The sequence below is a fragment of the Sinohyriopsis cumingii genome, chromosome 8 (assembly GCF_028554795.1).
Source record: "Sinohyriopsis cumingii isolate HCF-2022 chromosome 8, ASM2855479v2, whole genome shotgun sequence".
Lineage (NCBI taxonomy): Eukaryota > Metazoa > Mollusca > Bivalvia > Unionida > Unionidae > Sinohyriopsis > Sinohyriopsis cumingii.
In genome coordinates, this window is record NC_142968.1 from 86,958,171 (window position 1) to 86,978,409 (window position 20,239).

The 20,239-nt window shown below is 31.2% G+C and overlaps 2 protein-coding genes across 6 annotated transcripts in view; one reads left to right on the forward strand and one right to left on the reverse strand.

The window, feature by feature from the left end:
- LOC149794075 (uncharacterized) overlaps nucleotides 1-19,470 on the reverse strand; it is a 31,182-nt gene extending 11,712 nt beyond the window's left edge. For 2 of the 4 annotated variants that reach the window (XM_089968022.1, XM_089968020.1), the window contains exons 1-14: nucleotides 19,366-19,470; nucleotides 13,906-14,014; nucleotides 9,390-9,555; nucleotides 8,080-8,266; nucleotides 7,026-7,128; nucleotides 6,200-6,273; nucleotides 5,742-5,792; nucleotides 4,923-4,964; nucleotides 3,935-3,982; nucleotides 3,399-3,446; nucleotides 2,812-2,856; nucleotides 1,891-1,947; nucleotides 1,008-1,064; nucleotides 388-444 (exon numbers count right to left, since the gene is read on the reverse strand). In XM_089968022.1, the coding sequence (XP_089824148.1) occupies nucleotides 388-444; nucleotides 1,008-1,064; nucleotides 1,891-1,947; nucleotides 2,812-2,856; nucleotides 3,399-3,446; nucleotides 3,935-3,982; nucleotides 4,923-4,964; nucleotides 5,742-5,792; nucleotides 6,200-6,273; nucleotides 7,026-7,128; nucleotides 8,080-8,266; nucleotides 9,390-9,555; nucleotides 13,906-13,999 (1,029 nt within the window). In that variant the 5' untranslated portion in view covers nucleotides 14,000-14,014; nucleotides 19,366-19,470. Of the gene's footprint in view, nucleotides 1-387; nucleotides 445-1,007; nucleotides 1,065-1,890; nucleotides 1,948-2,811; nucleotides 2,857-3,398; nucleotides 3,447-3,934; nucleotides 3,983-4,922; nucleotides 4,965-5,741; nucleotides 5,793-6,199; nucleotides 6,274-7,025; nucleotides 7,129-8,079; nucleotides 8,267-9,389; nucleotides 9,556-13,905; nucleotides 14,015-16,454; nucleotides 16,576-19,365 lie in introns of all 4 variants that reach the window. The other 2 variants (XM_089968021.1, XM_089968023.1) reach the window with 2 other exon arrangements.
- LOC149794074 (coadhesin-like) overlaps nucleotides 1-20,239 on the forward strand; it is a 90,239-nt gene that overhangs the window by 58,074 nt on the left and 11,926 nt on the right. The gene's annotated exons all lie outside the window — the stretch shown is intronic.

The window sequence follows — 20,239 nt, forward strand, 5'->3', positions numbered from 1 at the left end:
GGAAAATAACTCAGTATGGCCATATAGGACCCATGTTAATTTTGAGTAACATTTCCTCACAAACAGAAGTTTTGCCTTTGTAACTAAATTTGTGTATTGTCTACAAAAAAGAGATGTGGCTACCATGTTGTTTCATTGTCAATATTAGATAATGAATTATAATGTAACCTATATTTCAAACTTGGCATACAAACAAAATGAAAATAGAAACATGTTCATGGAATGCACCTGTCTATTAATTATGAGTTGGTTAACAACTAAGCTGACAGTAAATGCTAAATGTTAATACTTCACAGTTAGGATTGCAATCAAATCATGCTAAGAACAACTCCAGTGTAAAATTATTTTCACAAGTAGTATAAATGGTAACAAAAGTTGTTTACTCACATTTGCAGCATTGGTATGAACTCCATCTTCTTCCATTTCTTGACATGTTTTCACTTCCTAAAAATGAGGCATCAGAGACTAGAAATTGCTTAACAACTGAAACCCCACTCCACGCCCCAAATGAAACAATAGCACAACTGTTAAATTTGCACAGCATATGCACTTAAACTTTCTCATTAAAAGGCAGAAAATTTACTAAGTCTCTTAGATAAAATTTACTATTTATAATACAACTTAATAGACAAAATAGACAGTCACAAAAAAAGATTTTTTTAAGAAGTTTCTGACAGTCCAATTCTGAATTTCTATCTTACATCAGGAAAAAATTATTTTTTCCTCAATATTTTATCACTTTAGAAATTTGACACGATTCAGACTTTTAAAAGTTTTGATTAACACTTTGTAAAGCTAAAACCATAAAATAGAATGCTAATGCAAATTTTAAAAAAAACTGTCCTTAATGTGATCAAATGTTTTAAAAACATGTGCATAGTCCAAAAAGCAATGACAACCACAATTTGGTAACAGTGATGACCATGCATCAAGAAATATAATTTCATACTATAATTAGAAATTATTATATTTGTAAAAATTTCCAAATCATTATGGGTAATACATACATTTTCATCCCTCTTGTTCTTCTCACTTGTCAAACTGACATCAAGATCCTCAGACATCTGTTCAACATAAAAAATAGTTTTACATTTACTTGCATTTTGTTGCAATAATTAAATGACACATATTTCAACTATAATCTTTCTGAACACAAAGAAATAGTTATATTCAGTGTATAGAGCAGAATGTTTACATAATCTCCAAAGCTTAGACTATATGTACACTAATAATAAATACACTTTATTCTCTTTAATGATATAAGTCTGAGACTCTGGACAAAACTACAATAGTGAAAATCGGTGTTGTTGTTTTTGGTTTAATTTCACAGTGCAGGATAGGCCAAGCCAGTATATCTGCTGGTGGATGAACCATTGAATAACTCAAATAATAACCACACACCCAAATGAAGCTACTGCCACCTTTCTCACATTGGCAAAGACCAATCAGCCATCCAAGCCCAGTTTAAACTGAATTTAAGAAAAGGCTTAAATAGATAATGGGATTGGTATTGATCATCTGATTTACATTGGTATAAAAGGCAAACGCCCCAATATGACACTGGCCTCAGACTGAAAGACATCTATGTCATGATAATTTACAGCTATTTGGTAGAAAGTGGTGCTAGCAGACAGGTTGTTGAACAGTATTGCAAATCTGAATAACTTCACCTGGACTAGGTTGTAAAATAGTATCTTACGTACTAATATAATCTGTGTTCATGCTAGGATTATCACATCATACTAACTTTTATTGGAGAATCTCGTTAGATATTTACAATGTAAATGTGAAGTTTTGTGTTGAAATGGATTGGTGGTAGGAGGTGAGTTGCCATGCAATATGGCCAGACACTAACACAAAGAAAGGCTTGCTTATTATTTTAATCCTTACATTCTTGTCCGGAATCCAGTCTGGATCTATCATGATGTCATCAAAATGTTCAGAAATCTGTTTAAAATAAATAAGAAGAGATAAAGATGACGGTCTAATCTCAGACTTGCCTAAGTAATTATGAAAATCTGAAAGTAACTAACCAATGTGATGGCACAATATTTATGAATAAGGATTGTTTGGCAGTAGTTCAGTGTTTCAAATAATATTTTCATTGTATAATCAGAGACCCCATTGATAAAAAAATCATAAGAAATATGACATTATGATGAATAAAACAGGATTAGGGGTCATTTTTATTTTTTTTGGGAATAAAGAGTTACATGGTAATTTTATATTACTTCAAAAACTCTGTCTTGAGCTAAAACAACATTTTTTACATCTGAGATTTGATTAAAAGTAGAAGTAAATTTAATGGATAAACATAGCAAATAAAAGCATCACATAGTTATTCTTCTGATACAAACCTGTCAAATATTGATGATATATGGCAATATGGTACATACTCAAAACCAAGATTTGGTGCAAATTAAGAAAAATAAATTACGGCTGAACGATTTGTTAATACCGAGACATTTCAATCATTGTTATAAAAACAAGTCATATCCCCAAACTAAAATATTGTGTACGTATTACATAACACCTCATTCATACATTTCAGATACTGCTATCAGTACAATGGGGATGTAATTGAAAAGGACTTAGAATGTACATAGATTTGATTAGGTACATCCACAAACACCAATGATGTAGATGAAAATAACTAGATATTTTCCAGTATAATTGTGAAACACATAAATATGGATGGAAAATTCTTACTGAACCATGTAAGATTAAATGGCGATGTATTAGGACTTGATTTGCTAATACTGATGACATATTTCTGTGTGGAAGACAGCTTAGCAAAATATATTTTCTTACCATGTCACTTTTCACAGAGTCCATTACAATATCTAGATTTGACACCTGAAAAAAAATCATAAGGAATGATAGAATTCAAGAATCTGTTTGATTTAGTTGATAAGACTTTAGATCATCAAGTAAGTCCCTTCTGAATTACAAACTGCAGGAATAGTATATGCCAAAGTGAAGGGGAATAAACATTTACAAGCTGATAGAATGATTTTTCTTGGAATTTCAGCACTAAGTACTTTAGTTACTTATGCAGCAGTTCATGAAAATTGGGAGCATAAAATATCGAGTAATATTTGGCAGACAGGTTCTATGTACTGACATAAAATTTTGAATGCAGCAAAAGTGTATGTGCTTCTTACTCAATGAAAATGACAATACTGTTACCAATATGTGGAACTTACTCAAAAAAGCTCTTAATGCAACTCCAGCATGTGTCACTTAATAAATGTGCGAATGTAACTACTCTGTGGGACTTAGGAAAAATGTTTATGCAGTTACCATGTTTGAGGGACTTTTGTAATACTTCAGCCAACTTTTGTGATCATTACAATAATATTTTAATGAATACGGGGGCAAAATGGATATTAACTTACATTTGGGATTAAATCACTGTCAACTTCATCCATATTAACTGCAGTGATCTAAAACAAATAATATTTATGAATGTTATTTATTTTACAAGAGCTATATAGTTTATGCAGCAGCCAAAGTAAGGAAAAAGGGATGTGACTATGATACACATAAAACAATCATTCCGTAGATTTATTGCCATTTAAAGATGCATGTCACTGACTTTCAACTTTCATTAATTTTTTTGTCGGTTACAAAAGCATTGGAACAAGTCATGTTGAAAGTATAAGTCATTACATTATCACAAAAGACTACTATGTGGTCTTTTGAAAAGAAGTATCAATCTTATAACCCTCCTACATCTTTGTATCTGATGCCTATCATACGAAAACCATGATGCTATGAATGCCAATGTTACTTGCATTCTTATACACCCAGGCAAGAAAACATGTATTTTTTTTATAAAACCTGTATTGATTTTACACACAGGAAGAGACCCACAAATACAGTTATATATGCATTATATTATATCAAGGTGGCAAAGCTGATGTTGACTTACATTTGTGAATAGATCATTTGGAAAATCATCCATATTTTCTGCAGTGATCTAAAAAGCAGAACAAAATTTACTAATGTTAATTAGTACCATGCAGCTGACTTGATTAACCCCATTTCCTCCATCAACATTCTAGACCATTGATTTAAAAATCATTAGTGGATCAAAATATTGTACCACATGCATAGATTTAAGTATTTCCTTACAGCACCTTGACATCATGGAATTGTAGAGTATGTGAAAGTAATATGCAGTAATATGCAACACAAGTTCTGGCCATTATACAAAACTGCATAAATATTAAAAACAAATGGATTAAAGCAGTAAATTGCCAACAAAAACATTTAAAAGCATAAGAAATAACCATAATCATAGCATGAACCTTTTCATAACTAATATGTAAACACTTCAAAGTTGAAAGATTAATCTGATTTAATAAATGTTTTTAAAAAATTGTTATCATTTTCTTTTATTTATTTAGTTATTTATTTCTTGTTTTATTTTTATCATCCATCTGAAAATCAAATTATCCAATTTAAAAATGATTAAATAAATTGCAGCATAATAAATGGTCTAGACCTATACAAAATAATATATGAAACTTTATTTACTATTTACATGTATCTTGAATCATATGTTTTAAATAAATTTAATAACATTCAACTAAAACTATCTAAGTGAAAACCAGGTAAATGAAAAAGAAAACTGGAGCACATAAGTGCAAAAATAAAACTTAAATATCCATAAAAATCCATACACAAATAATATCCTTCAAAATAAATTGAAAATTTCACCAATATGTATTGACGAATTGTAAATATTCACAGAGCACAAGGTAGTAATAAAAATCATAAATCAACATATTACAAATTACATATAATCTCTAATTCAGAATAACAGATGACAATTTATGAAGCTATTAAACAAAACAACGGAACAGTGCACATGGTTGAAAGTTAGTTGAATTTCCAACCTGTATAATTTTACATACTTTGCATACAAGTTTTTCAATATTTAGGGTTGCGTCTTCTTCCTGAAATAGAGAAGTAGATGCATACCCAAATTAACTGTTTTTGTAATAACGTATATGTGAAAAAAGCATGTATGAAATAATAATTGAAGAAAATGAAGAAAATAATTCAATTGATCGGATCTTGTATAAGTCAGTTCAAATGTATATAATTCCCATTCTATGAAGCAAATGTTCTCCAATACCTATACAATTTACTCTGTACAAAAGTGATATGAGTATAGTCAGTGACAATATAGATAATGTTACAATACTAATATGCATATCTACCAACAGAAACCTAGATTTCAAGCTTGTGTCTTCCATAATGTGTGATATATACTAACCAACAGATGGAGGAACATGTATATTTACCACATAACCCCATTGCTAATCCAAAAGATACAAATGAGAAAATATATTTTATAATGAGCAATTTTTTAAAAATGTTTCCATTATGGATCTTGCATACTACATATACCGAGAAGAGATACTCCAAGCTTACAAAAACTAAATAATAAGCTTTTACATTTTTGGGCCAGGTCCAGCTGGTCTTTTATGGTCAGAGATAATTTCAATGAGTATAATATTTTTCTATGAAATTTACAAGTGACTCATTTATTAATGTACATGTCTCCATAACTGATAATGTAAGAATATTAAGAATATTTATACAATACTATTTTATCTGTCAGAATATTTAAGAGAAAGAAATAGGTGAACTCTTGCTCAAACTCTTCCATTATATTCCTGTGTGCTACCCATATTTGCACATTAAACCTGGAAGTTTTGCTTTCCTACCATGTATGTTGACTGTAATTGAATCTGCTGATGTGATACCAGAGCAAGATGCTGAAATCAAACAATTTTATCACTTTAAAAAAAAATGAAATATAATTTCATATCATGTATAATTACTGGTAAAAAGTAAGTACATGTAATGTCTCTCCATAATCAATCCTTATGAGGCTAATAGCTGATTATCTCTGACAACTGAGACATAAATACACATCAATAATCCCAATAACTCATTCTCTGAAGCAGATTTAACACACTGTTAAAAATGGTGACTGTAAATATATTCTTAGTAAGCAAAGTACTGCAATAATTCTTTCTGTGATTCAGTCACATGCCAGCTATATTTTCTTTGTTTTCTAAAGTCATTGTAAGGAGTATGACAAAAGAGATTTAGTTCATTAAACACTATCTTCATCAAGCTGAACTATAAAATAAATTTTAGTATAGGAATTAAATAATACCTGTTTCAGACTTGTATATGTGCACCTGCAGACTTCACAATATCTATTTTTACTTGCAGGTTTTCTATCGGGTGCTAAAAACACACAAAAATGTAATTAGTATCAAGGATCCTTTTAAGTATCTTTCGACTTGTGGTTATCTTGAGATTGGACTTTTGGGATATGTTCCTACAATACTTTTTTGATGATTATGCCATTGTTTATTCCATGGTTAATATATAAAATAAAAAATTAATAAATGACTAAAGAAATAAATACTGATCCATCATTGCAAACAATAAAGTACAAATCCATGAATTAAATAAAACAATTAAAATTGTTGCCATGAAAATAACCAAATTGAAATTATTTTTTAATATGATGTTTGCAGGGCTTCCACTGTATGTGTGCCAATGTTAGTTACAGTCGAAAAGAGTTGTATCAACCCTGAAAGTCATTTATGACTTTGTCATTTTATAATTTTCATGTCTGTTATAAAGTGCACAAACAAGATGCATAAGCAAATGGAGCTTACATTGCTTTAGTTACGACATATGATATTAAAACATAGATATGGAGCAAATGGTAGCTGATGAGAAGAAATATGATTTTAAAAATTCAGAATAATGAGAGAGAAAAACATTACAGTAGAAACCAAATAAGAAATTTATGCTAACAAGGATCTTCTTTTGAGTCTATACTGACATAAAGTTTTAATTATATTGCTCATTAACATGCTTATGTGCCTTTTGTTGTCCATCTCTTTTAATTAAAAGCATTAATTTTTGTTGATGTATCTTTTGTAAATGTCAAAGACAAAAGTGTATAATTATTTGGATGAAAGTACCCCAAGTTGCCACTTCAGTAAAGTCCTCTGGTTTCTGAAAAACACTGAACGTTTTCCACAGCGGAGCAAACTCTCTTGAGTTGTCTTCTACTTTAAGAATGATCTGCAATTTATTCAAATGATGTTCATGTTTGATGACTGGCATACAATTTAATGTATGGGATCATCAAAATAAAACTTAAATATGGATCCAAATGAAAAATACACATGAATTAGTCATAACTGTCTAATTCTTATCAGACATCAGTACATATGATAGATAATGTTAATATTACAAACAGGACAGATAGTATCTACTTTGAATTACTTAAAGTTAAAGTCTTCCTATGCACAAGATTGCACATGAAAAGAAATTATGAGGAATGGTGAGCTATTTTCTCACATACATGTACATAGATCTCGCCACCTCAGCTCAATGTCACTTAAGTATGATTGCTAATTAAGGCAACTTGTTCAACCTTGGATGTGTCCCATCATAATGTTACAGCTGAATGTGTCCCATCATAACGTTACAGCTGAATGTGTCCCATCATAATGTTACAGCTGGATGTGTCCCATCATAATGTTACAGCTGAACGTGTCCCATCATAATGTTACAGATGAATGTGTCCCATCATAATGTTACAGGTCCTAGGTCTTGGATTTCTTTTTATCAGAGTGTATTTTCTATAACAAAATTTCAGCTGTATCTTACTGATTTTACTCTTTTGGCCCATATATTGTATTCCCTTTTGAAATACCTAAACCTATTTGGCACGATATAGCCAGTGATGTACTGTTGTGTCATTAACCTTTTACACAAATGTGATCTCTGTCATCCTTCTCTCACTTCATGAAGAGACTATGGTAAAACTGCTTTATTATTAAACAAGCAAGAATTGTTTGTATAACAAATAGATGGACAAGACATTTACCACTCATAAATGTTTGATGGAGATGGAAATTTTAAAGCCCCATAGACAACTGGCAGACCTGACCTGACAAAAATGTGTATTCTGATTAGTTAAATGTTCAGTTTCCAATTAACACTAGTGTTAATTTCTCTTCATCTTACCTGATCACTGGCTTCAGCACCATTTTCTTCATTACATATCAATGCATCACCAGGGAAAATGTCTTTTGAAGCTCTGTATATTAAGTACATTTGTCCATTAATAACAATAACTTCTCTGTACACATTAGCATTGTTACTGTTCTTTTGAATGCGGCAGCCAAACTGTCTCGATAATGTTGAGTCAATGCTGCAATAAGCATCAAATGTGCAGTTTTTTTAGTATGATATGAAAAAAAGGAGAAATAATAAGAATATATTTAAGATGGCCATCATGGTTGTGGTTTTAGATATCATAATGGCATAATTTTCATTTAGGACCAAGTAGACATTATAGGAAATCTTTTACAGAAAAACCCATGTCATTATAACCATTAAAGTGTGCAAAAAAGGTCACAATATTAAATCTTTTTTGTAAGAATGAGTTACTTTAATTTAAAGGTGTCTAGGTAATAATTTTCCCTAATGTATGCATTTGAGGGTGTAATTAACAAATACATGTTTTTACAAAATACAAAAGCCTTTAAATTAGGTCAGGTGATAAAGTTGTCATATATTTAAGTTAATTTTGTTCAGATGAATCTGCATAAAAGCCTCATTGGAAAGCAGATAACAAATTGTAAAATATGTCCCCCAAAAACTGTTGTAATGGACATAAAATCTATTCATGCCATCATGCAATTGCAGCATATAAATATCGAAAATAGCAGGATTTCAATTAGTGCAAAGCAAAGCCTCCAATTAAGAAAAGTCAAAGTCCAAAACTTTTAAAACATATAAAAGAACAAGACATATTAAAATAACTGATGCTTCTTTAAAAATAAAAAATACCATCTTACTGTTGCCTAACAAACATAATAAAAGGGAGTATTCTATATTTTAAAGGTACCAAATGGGAAGGGGAGGTGTACATTGATAGGCTACTTGGAAGGGAGTATTCTATATTTTTAAGGTACCAAATGGGAAGGGGAGGTGTACATTGATAGGCTACTTGGAAGGGAGTATTCTATATTTTTAAGGTACCAAATGGGAAGGGGAGGTGTACATTGATAGGCTACTTGGAAGGGAGTATTCTATATTTTTAAGGTACCAAATGGGAAGGGGAGGTGTACATTGATAGGCTACTTGGAAGATAGTATTCTATATTTTTAAGGTACCAAATGGGAAGGGGAGGTGTACATTGATAGGCTACTTGGAAGATAGTATTCTATATTTTTAAGGTACCAAATGGGAAGGGGAGGTGTACATTGATAGGCTACTTGGACAAAACTAAATGATTATTAACTCTATTAAAGACTATAAATTATACTAACCACATTTTATCACCCTTATGTTCAAAAAACAGCAGCTGATTCTTAAGTCGTCTCCTGTCATAGTCGTTTTGTCTTACAATGCTATTATTGTATGATAGCAATGTTCCAGGGTGCTCCAACACAAACTGGCCCTTTGCAATTGATTTCAAGGAGATGACTGTTTTATCTGGAGGTGAAATGACAGTATTTAAAGATAGGCTACAAAATGTACTTTTGTGGCACTGCTACCAGCATTAATATCTTGCCGGGTAATAAAATAACAGAACCCTGTAAATCGGTTATATCTTCTAGTCATAAGAGTAAAATACTAATTACTGTCCTATGTCAAATTCTCTTTTGACTAGGTTCGCTGTTTAATGGTTTAAAGAAGGATGCTATCATTACCAGAACAATATTTGTATATTAAAATATAGTTCATCATGAAAATTTATGCAGCAACTCACATGACATCAATAAATTATCCTGTCTTTCCCAATTTTACGTTGTACATTAATAGCACTGACAGTCAAAATTACCAGTAAAAGCTCCATTAAATATCACTGCATCCAATAATGTAGCACACATATAATGAAAATCCTGAAAAGCCAAAGTTAAAGTTGTTAATATTAATTTAATTTAGCATATGCTAATATGCACTGAAATTAGCATATTAAGGGTCAAATATACAAGGAAAATAAGCATGTCAAGAGTGCAAATATGCAAGGAAAATAAGCATGTTAAGAGTGCAAATATGCAAGGAAAATAAGCAAGTTAAGATTGCAAATATGCAAGGAAAATAAGCATGTTAAGATTGCAAATATGCAAGGAAAATAAGCAAGTTAAGATTGCAAATATGCAAGGAAAATAAGCATGTTAAGATTGCAAATATGCAAGGAAAATAAGCATGTCAAGAGTGCAAATATGCAAGGAAAATAAGCATGTTAAGAGTGCAAATATGCAAGGAAAATAAGCATGTTAAGAGTGCAAATATGCAAGGAAAATAAGCATGTTAAGATTGCAAATATGCAAGGAAAATAAGCATGTTAAGATTGCAAATATGCAAGGAAAATAAGCATGTTAAGAGTGCAAATATGCAAGGAAAATAAGCAAGTTAAGAGTGCAAATATGCAAGGAAAATAAGCATGTTAAGTGTGCAAATATACATGGAAAATAAGCATGTTAAGAGTGCTAATATGCACTGAAATTAGCAGAGCAAAAATAGTACACAGGGTGCTGATAAGAAAGATAAATAATTGTTCAATGAAAAATATGAAAAATATTATTATCTACCTTAATAAGCTTGCTTTAGGGTCCAAAATATACACCCATTACAATGATATTGTCAATATTGTACAATAATGGCCAAAACTGCTTCCGCTGAAATTGATGGTATTTTTTTTATGTATTACAGACCAAAATATCTAATCCTTAAATTGATGGTATCAATATTATGCAGGACTCGTTGGCCTAATAAGAATATTTAGCAAAAGGCTCAGATACTAAACATTTTACTATGAAGAAAACCGAAATTCCCAATTAAAGCTATATTATTTATTTTAATAGCTCAACAATATGCCTTACAAATGCTGAGTACAAATATTTTTGTTCATCTATTATCATACTTGGAACTGATATACTGACAGCAATCAACACTTGTGGATTATATGATATACTTGAACTTGCCTGTTTACACTTTATCAGCCTTACATATCATTTCATTCCGAGTCCTAAGGTAACATCTGATACTAAAATATTTTGGACCCTGTCAATTAAAAGCATTAGTACAAGAAGCAGCAAATTATAAGTGTGTGCTGTTGCGCATGCAACATGTGCTTACTTAGATTATCAATGGTTATAGCACACGACCTGAAAAATAAAATATTGGCAAAAACAAAGCATCATGTCAGAAAAATATAAACATTTTATACTATACTCATCTTTATTAATACGAATGAAATATTTTAGTTTCAGGGCCACTATTAATAGTGATACATATGGGTATAAGCAAACTGATGATAATACATTCAAATAATAAATTATTTACTTTAATAATTATAATAATGATGAAATAGAATTTTGGGGTCAATATTACAAACGGAGGTAGAAGATAGAATTAGTATATATATATATATATATATATATATATATATATATATATATATATATATATATATATATATATGTTGAGCTTTATTATATTTATTTGAATAAAGTTTCACAAGCGTTACGTTATTTATTTGAATAAAGTATTTCTTTCACAATCATGAACAGAATCAATCCCGTCCCAGAAAAAAACAACATTTAAATCCAAGATATTTATGGAGTAAAGTATAAAAATGTTTATCATGATACTTATCTGACAGTGCTATGGATGGAACAGCATCTGATTCAATGTTTCTTCAACCAACAACTGCTATAAAGGAGTAATGACTGTAATTTAATTTAAAAATAATGAAGGCAGTATGCAATATGCTAATGTGACTGAAAAATATAAATAGCCACAAAGTAAAAAGTACATCCTTTCATGTGCAGACAATCTGAAACACTCTATACTGTAAGAAAGACAAATATGTAAATATCACATTTTACATTATTTAAAAAAATGAACAATAAAAGTAGTCTTATATTCCAGTTATTATGCACATCATACAAAGTGTGCACAGCATGATTTTTTGGGTTCATGCTTCATTGAACATTAAACAATAAATGGCCAATCCTTATAATTAAATTCAACTGCATAAATAGTTAAATAGACTCATATTTTGATAACATTCTTTTATTTATTCATATTTTGAACTTCACTCTCATTAAGGCACAATAATTACATAACAGTGAATCACAGTGATATATTTACAACTAATCAGAGAAAGTTTTCCAGTTCACTGGCTTTTATAAATTATCTAATACTAAACATATCAAGTGACTGCATAGCTCAGATTGTTACAGTGGCGTCAATAATATGAATGTCCTGGGTTTGAGTCCCAGTGTAAACAGATTATTGTTTTTTTGTTTGTTTTAATATAAAGACTACATTTTAAATTTCCATATTTTAATGGTATACAGATTTCAAATAACTGATTAATACACACATACCAATGAGTATCTCATGGAAATATCATGTCTTAACAAGATATGTAAGCAGATGATGCTTAATTTTTCTTTTAAAGTGTATATTACTTGTAGCATTAGCAAAGATATCTCTTTTTTTATAAACAATGTCCAGTGCTTGTAATTAAAATCTTAAGTAAGAATTATGACTTAATCATCCCATATTCTAAATATAGTCTTCATTCATCATTATGTACAGAAAAGTAGTACAGGCAGGCATGGCTTAAAAAAAGTTGGGTTCATTCAGGTATGAACCAAACAAAATTAAAAAGGGACTTTTTATTTTTAAAACACTGTATATAATATATTCGAATATGTACTTGAAGCAATGGGCTAAACCAGCTCAGTTAGAAGCAATTTAAATTATTCATGTACTGGACAAAAAGCCAACTCAATTACATGCACAAATCGATTTTGGAACTTTATTTACTTTTGTGCATGTGTCTGATTTGGATTTGTAAAATGGCTTTAACAATTTTTCAGTCATATCACTATGATGTCGGCAATGTGGCAGTTTACAGTGATGTCTAGCACTTGGGCATCAGGCCGCAAACATGTGGAATCATGTCCCACCTAGTCACATTAACCTGTTAATGCTAAGCGCCAACCCAGCCAGCTGCTAATACCGTTTTTTGGCTAAGTAATTGGTAGGCCTGGGTCAGGGTTGTAACCCACAACCTACTGCATCTAACACAGATGTCAAAGCCACTAAGATTACTGGAGTGGTTCAATGTATAAAAATAAATTCACCCAGGGGTGCAAAAAGTGCAAGGGTCGTCAAGAAAAAAATGGATAGTCAGCCAAATATATTTTTATATTTTCTGTGGCAAATCGATTGCAATAAATATTACCGATTACATGCATTTGTCTTAAATGTAAACAATGTATGAATTTATTTCATTATCTTTTCAACTAAACATCACCAAAGTTACATATATATAAACATTGATTAAGATATTTAGAAGCGAGTCAAAGTCAAGTTGACCACAATTACTTTTAATGTTAATGCTTCCCTGAATACCACATAAATAAAAAGATAACAAAGTAACTTTTAAAAATGCTGTCTATGCAATAATATAACAAGTAAATATGTTGAAATGGCTGCTACATAATAACATGTAAATAGCATCCCTTTTAATTTTATTAAGACTATTATTCTATGCAATGTCTTTGAATGTAAACTTTAATGCTCATTTACTGTTTTTCTGCTTCAATTACCATTACTTTATTTAAAACTCCAAAAGTACAGGTGAGTGTAAGAGCATATAAGTATGCAAAGTCTCCATGTCATTGAAAAGATTATTATTTTCTTATAAATTTAATTAACTAAAGTTGTTCAAATAATGTATGTTAACCTGATGAATACATGTAAAATTACCAAAATACACACAATATTATACAAGATGGAGAAGAAAAAAAAAAAACAGACCTCGTGATGAATCAGATTCAAGTATTCTGAATCCTGGTGGATCCTTCTTCTGAGTCACCCATTCAATTATTACATAATCATTAGCAGCCATCATACCATATAGACCGAGCTGTGGAAATGGAAATAATAATAATAATACTTTTCAATGCAGATATCATTTGTAAGTGTAAAAAATGTATCATGTTCATATGCAGTGTATTTTAGCCATAATACCTAAAAGAGCAGTGTAGAAACTGTACATCACAAATAATTTTAATTGATAGGAGTACCTAGATTACAGTAATGTAATTGCAAATTGATAAAAATGCTGAATCAGCTAACACTTAAAATACAGTTTTCTAAACTAACATAAGAGATAATAACTGTAGCATATACCTGAAACTACATGTTTTCACACTGTAGTATCTGTCCTAATTTCATTGTTGTTGATAAAACATTACTGCAACTATGCACTGATGGAAAAACTGAAGCATAAAAGTCAATAAATGAATGAGCTAGACCCTTCTTTCCAACCAAATCGGCACAGACATGAATATGATGATATGCATGAAATGTGCATGCATCTATTTTTAGAATGAGGGACTTTCTTAATAATTTTGATATATGTGCTACAAAAGGCTTGACACATTGTTCCAGCAGGAGGAAAACATTATCCTTTATCTTACAAGTGTCATTTTGTCATAACTGAATTTCTCAAAATAAACCTTGGAAAACATTTGGAATGCTTTTCAACAAGTTTTAGTTATAAATATTTAGTTTTAAAGGAAAATTAACAGGCTTGAAGGATTTTTCTTCGCTAGCAAAGACAATGGTCTAAAAGAATAAAAACCAAGTCAATTACTCAAATGAGTCAGATAGTGTTATTTGATTGGCTGAATGCTAGGAGTGATGCCACTGAGGCATGCTATCGGGCGAAGTGGGTGACTAAGTTGCATAAAAAATGTAAACTTTCCCTTCTTCTGTTAGGAAAGAGAAAACTACTTCGCTTGTGATTTTTTAAAAGTACATTGATGGATCATCTTTTTTAGATGCTCACCCCACTTAGCCAGGTTAGTTCCAGTGTTATAGCTTAGTGCAAAATGTTGGCATCAAGCTATCATATAGCTGGTGTTGATATCAATTGTGCAGACAAACAAATTCTTACAGATTCACAGGCATGTGGGTTTTTTTAAGGTGCTTGACCGTTATCATTTCACGAGTAAGTCAGCAACTATTACTGCCCAATTTCCACAATCATTTGATGATAAAAACATATAAACTTGTGTTGTGAAACTTAAACGTAGTAAATAACAATTTGTGTTTTAAGAATAAAATCGGTAACTTGAACATTTTAACTGCTGCATGTACAGTATTATCTTCAAAAATCGTTTTGGAACTCTAAGTGAACCAGTGTCATGTGGAATCAATGGTGGACATCGACGTGTCTGGGAAGTACCACTTTGTTAGATTGTCTCTTTTTGTAAACCACTGGGCAAATATATTCAGGAAAATATACAATTCATACAAAGCAGTCTAAATATTACTTTACTGAATATTTAGCTTTAAAATGCAATTATGTCGGTCTGAAACACACAGAACAATGCTCTATGTTGTGGAATTCAAGAGATGAAGTAAGGTCAAGCTTGTTTTCTAAGTTCACGAATTTCTGTGAAAATATGAAGAAGATAAAAAAGCAAAGCAAATATTATTGAACTAATCCCTAACATAGACAAATAATTATACTTTACATTTGCAATCATATCAAAAGACTGTCATAATCATAATGAAGTTATAAAGTGAGCGGTTACGTAAGAGTTTAACGTTGTTTTGTCGGAGTTTATCGTGGTATAAACTGTCAGTTGCCGATTCACACAGCAAATAACGCACTTCGAGAATTGACAGTTTATACCACGATAAACTCAGTAAAAAACGTTAAATTCTTATAACTGAAATATAAATTATTCGTTATGTTATGTTGTTTGCATCATTAAAAAATAGAAATTTTAATTGGGCGTAGTAATACATGTTTGGGTTTTTTTCGTTTACGTAGCTATATTTAGCATTTGGGATTGTCCTGCTTGATTGTAATAAGGTCATCATAATACCAGTCCTTCAACCAATGGAAGCCAAATTTATTCAATTATTTTTATTTTTAAAAAAATGAAAGAATGTTGTTTTCCTTTAATGCTTACTTCGTGTCTGCCTTCAGTGGCAGTGTTTATCTTATGCTGTACACGGGATTCTATTTATAGAAGTGGGTATTCTTAGAAAAGTAGTTCTAACATTCTGACCAATGGAAATGTTACTTTCCTGCACCAGCTACTACCATTGCAGTTATTACAATGTATAGCTTCTGTTGTTATCTTTTTAAGTCATATTGCAAAATTATAGTTATAGATGATAGTTTATAAACATGCACCAAACGTATTTATAAATGAAACAGAACTCAAAATATGTTCTACTTCACAATAAAGTACTGCTTAAAAAAACAATGATAAATGCAAATATGCATACTGGGAAAAAGATGGCATAATTAAAATAAGAGAAAGAAAACACACCCACCCACCTACCCATATATATATATTTTGTGCATGACTCGCTTTGCTCCCACTTCTCCCTGTTTGTGTCACACTTCTCCCTGTTCAGCTCTCACTTATCCTGTTTCTGCCCAAAAGGAAAAGTCCATTCTCCCTAAAATTCAAGTTTAGCTTGACAACTGGAGATAACTGACAAAATGTTCTACTTGAGAATAAATTATTGCTTAAAACCAATGTTAAATACAAATATGCACACTGGGAATTAGAGGGCATAATTAACATAAGAGAACGATAACAACACACAAAAGCAGATACAGTAGAACCTGTCTTGAAAGACAATCCCATCTATCAAACAATAATGGTCTCTCAAGATATGTGGTCTCCCATAACAGGTCAAAACACTATAATCAATCAAACTGTGCAGGCAGATCCTGGTTTCTCAAAACAGATTTTCTCTCAGATATACATATTTTGCATTTTTTGCTTTGCTCCCACTTCTCCCTGTTATGTCCAAAAGAAGAAGTCACTTATCCCTAAAAGTCAAGTCTACCTTGACCCCTGTGTCATGTTGAGATTAGAAATTATCAATAACCACTCACATGCTAGTTTTGTTAAAATAATCAACTGATAGGATTGCAGCATTATGGTTTTAGTATTTATCTACATATTAATTTTAATGTTGTTCATTAAATATTGCATGCTTCACTGCTTTCTTTTGCAATGTATTGTTATCAATGTCAGAAAACAATCTTGACGTTACATGGCTTCTTGAATTCCAATTGTAGCATTATCTCCTACATTTCTGACTTACATAATTATATTCTATGTCGAATCTTTATCACATAATATTTTGACAAATGCATTCTATGAATTGTATATTTTTCCTTGAGTTTTCCGCCCATTGGGCAAAAAAGGAATTAAATTAAGTAAAAAATACCCCAAGACAATCTAATCAAGATGTACTTCCTAGATACAGTGATATCTGCCCTTATTGCCACATGACAGGTTATTGTTGTTGTTGTAAGGTTTAATGCCATTTTCCAGCACACGATAGGCTATACATGGCTGCCAGTATTAATGGTGGAGGAAGATCCCGGGAAAACCCCGGAAACAACCACCGACCCATGAGAAGCTACTGGCAAGCTTTCTCACATACCCACATTAGCCAAAGCCACATGACAAGTTTATTTACGGTGTCAAACTGATTTTATGAAGAACACATCAGTTAAAATAACTCCAAACAATCAAAGAGCCCTTTGCTAATTTTAAAACAATTTTTTTTATACATATAGATCTTAATTTGGAAACAAAAATTGTTATGTTTTCATCAAAATATAACTTGTGGAAATCAGACCATGATAACTTTGCTCAGAGTTTATGGAAAGTGTATTGCAGCACATGCCTATGATTGTGCCAGTGTTTGATTGTTGGCGCAATTGATATCAACATCATTTATCTGATACATGCAATGCTTATTGCCTTGAGGTATAATGCAACAAGACAACTACACAGGAAATATCTGGCTAAGTAGAGGGAGCACATCTACAGTCACTTGATGTACAGTTGAACAATCACAGGGCAAAGTTGTTTTTGCTTGTCTAAAAGAAAAAGCTGAACTTAACATTATTTTTATACTTAGTCACCACTTTGCCTGGTAGCATGGGTCCTGAATTATGCAAAAATCTTCCTAAGGTGGAAGACGCAACTAATGGAGCCCTAATAAGTTGCTGAATATGAATAATTTAACAGTGTCTTTGAAGAACTTTACAATGAAAATGCAGCATTTTGTATGTGTGATCAAGGTTTTGTCATGGAAATTAAATATTACTTTTTTGGAGTCAACCAAGTTGTCAACTTACTTAGAATATGGAAAGTGCCTGGTCTAGATTTAGGGTGGCCACAGGCACTAGGAAGTACTAAAATGTACGATGAATCACCTGGTATTTATATTTTGGTTGCACCAGACCACAAATATCATGTTATATTGTAGGACTGGGGCACCAGGCTATTCTTTATTTCAAGTACTTGCTGTTTATGTAATATTATAATTATTACTACACAATTTTTATAATCACTCTATATTAAGATTTTTCCAATAAATTTTACCAAAGGACCATTTCAATGGCAAAAGTTCTAAATTCTATGAACCAGGCCCCATTCTCCAAACTGGAAAAATATCTGCTTTTGAAACAAGTTTTTGAACAATTAGACAAAACATGTGGATGTATCCATGCTAAATTCTAATTGTTATTATCTGCAGATACCCAATGGTTGACAAATACCTTAGTTAAAATAATGCCCATTCTAAGAAAAAGGTGCCCCACTACTTATTTAAAAACCTAATCATTGACCCTAATGTGAATATTTTTATTCGCTAGGACAAACAATGGAAATGAATATGAGCAAAATATCGAAATTAAAGCCATTTTTTAAATATATATCATGCATATGCTAGTATATATCCTATTAAAAATGAGATTCAAAAGTATCTTCTGATTGATTTTCGCGAACGCAGATTATAATAGTTTATACCTTATGGCCAAAATTGTGTGCCATAGACAAACCATTCGAAGCATTACAGGAGTACTTTTTGTTTTTATGTTTTCACTAGATCGCTGTTTTAATCTCCAGAAAAGTAAGCCTTAATTTGCTTTTGTAAACGTCATGCTGTTCTTCTTAATTTTGTTTTTAAATGATACCGTAATGTATAACTATCATCAATGCTCTTCAACGGCGTAACAAAAATGGTCATTTTTGTTACGCCATTAAAGAGCATTGATGAGTATATCTACAATATCAGACTTAGAAAATAACTAGTTTACAGTACAAAGACACCGAATTATAAAAGCAGTTCTTGCAAGTCAAGAGTCTCATGAATAAAACACTCTATGGGAAAAAGTCATTACTTAAATCATTGAGAAAAACACTATAAAGTGATACTTACAACGACCAGTGATCCCTGGCTAATACCGTCAAAGTAACAGCTAAATGGTAAACTATTTTACGAAAAGAACTTAAAGGTTGTAATAAAAATTGAACATTAAATGTAAACAAACTGCGATATGTTAAATCTTTAATAAAATATATTATAAGTCTATGCACAATATAACAAAAATGTCATACACGCTTCAGTAATGTCTTGTTTATGATGATTTCATGTAACTAACAGTCATTAAATTCGTTTCGTTTATTTATTATTAACAAAACAGTACCTGAAAAGAACACAAACTATTGCGGTTTCTTCTACTGCATTTCAAAAAGTTGAGTGTGTTATGAGCTGTCATTGAATTTGATCTTAAAGAAAAGCCATTACAAAGTGTTAATTACTATTTTAAATCATTTTATTAAATATCATAAAAATATTAATTGACTTTGATAAAAGTGGAAGCATTTTTTTAAATGTCGCCTTAATGGTTATTTAGTGACGGTGGGGCTAAACACAACTTTAACACACGTACACATTTTTGCATAACAATATTTAATAACTAGATGTATATCTTAAGTAAAAAACATTAAATATGAGTTCAAGGCGATATTATAATACTTACATGAAATTCTGTATGTGAATAAATGAGATAGATAATGTACAGCATGAGAGCAAACATTAAGGTGACACAAATTTTGTCACCCTAATGCTACTGTCGCCATAATGACTACCCAGTGACAATGAACTGTCGCCGTAATGACGGTTTCGCTGTAACACACACACACCACGCACACACACACACACACACACACACACACACACACGCGCGCGCGCGCGCACCACAGAGGGAAGAAGAATAAAACCATTATACACTATCCACACGGAGTGAAGA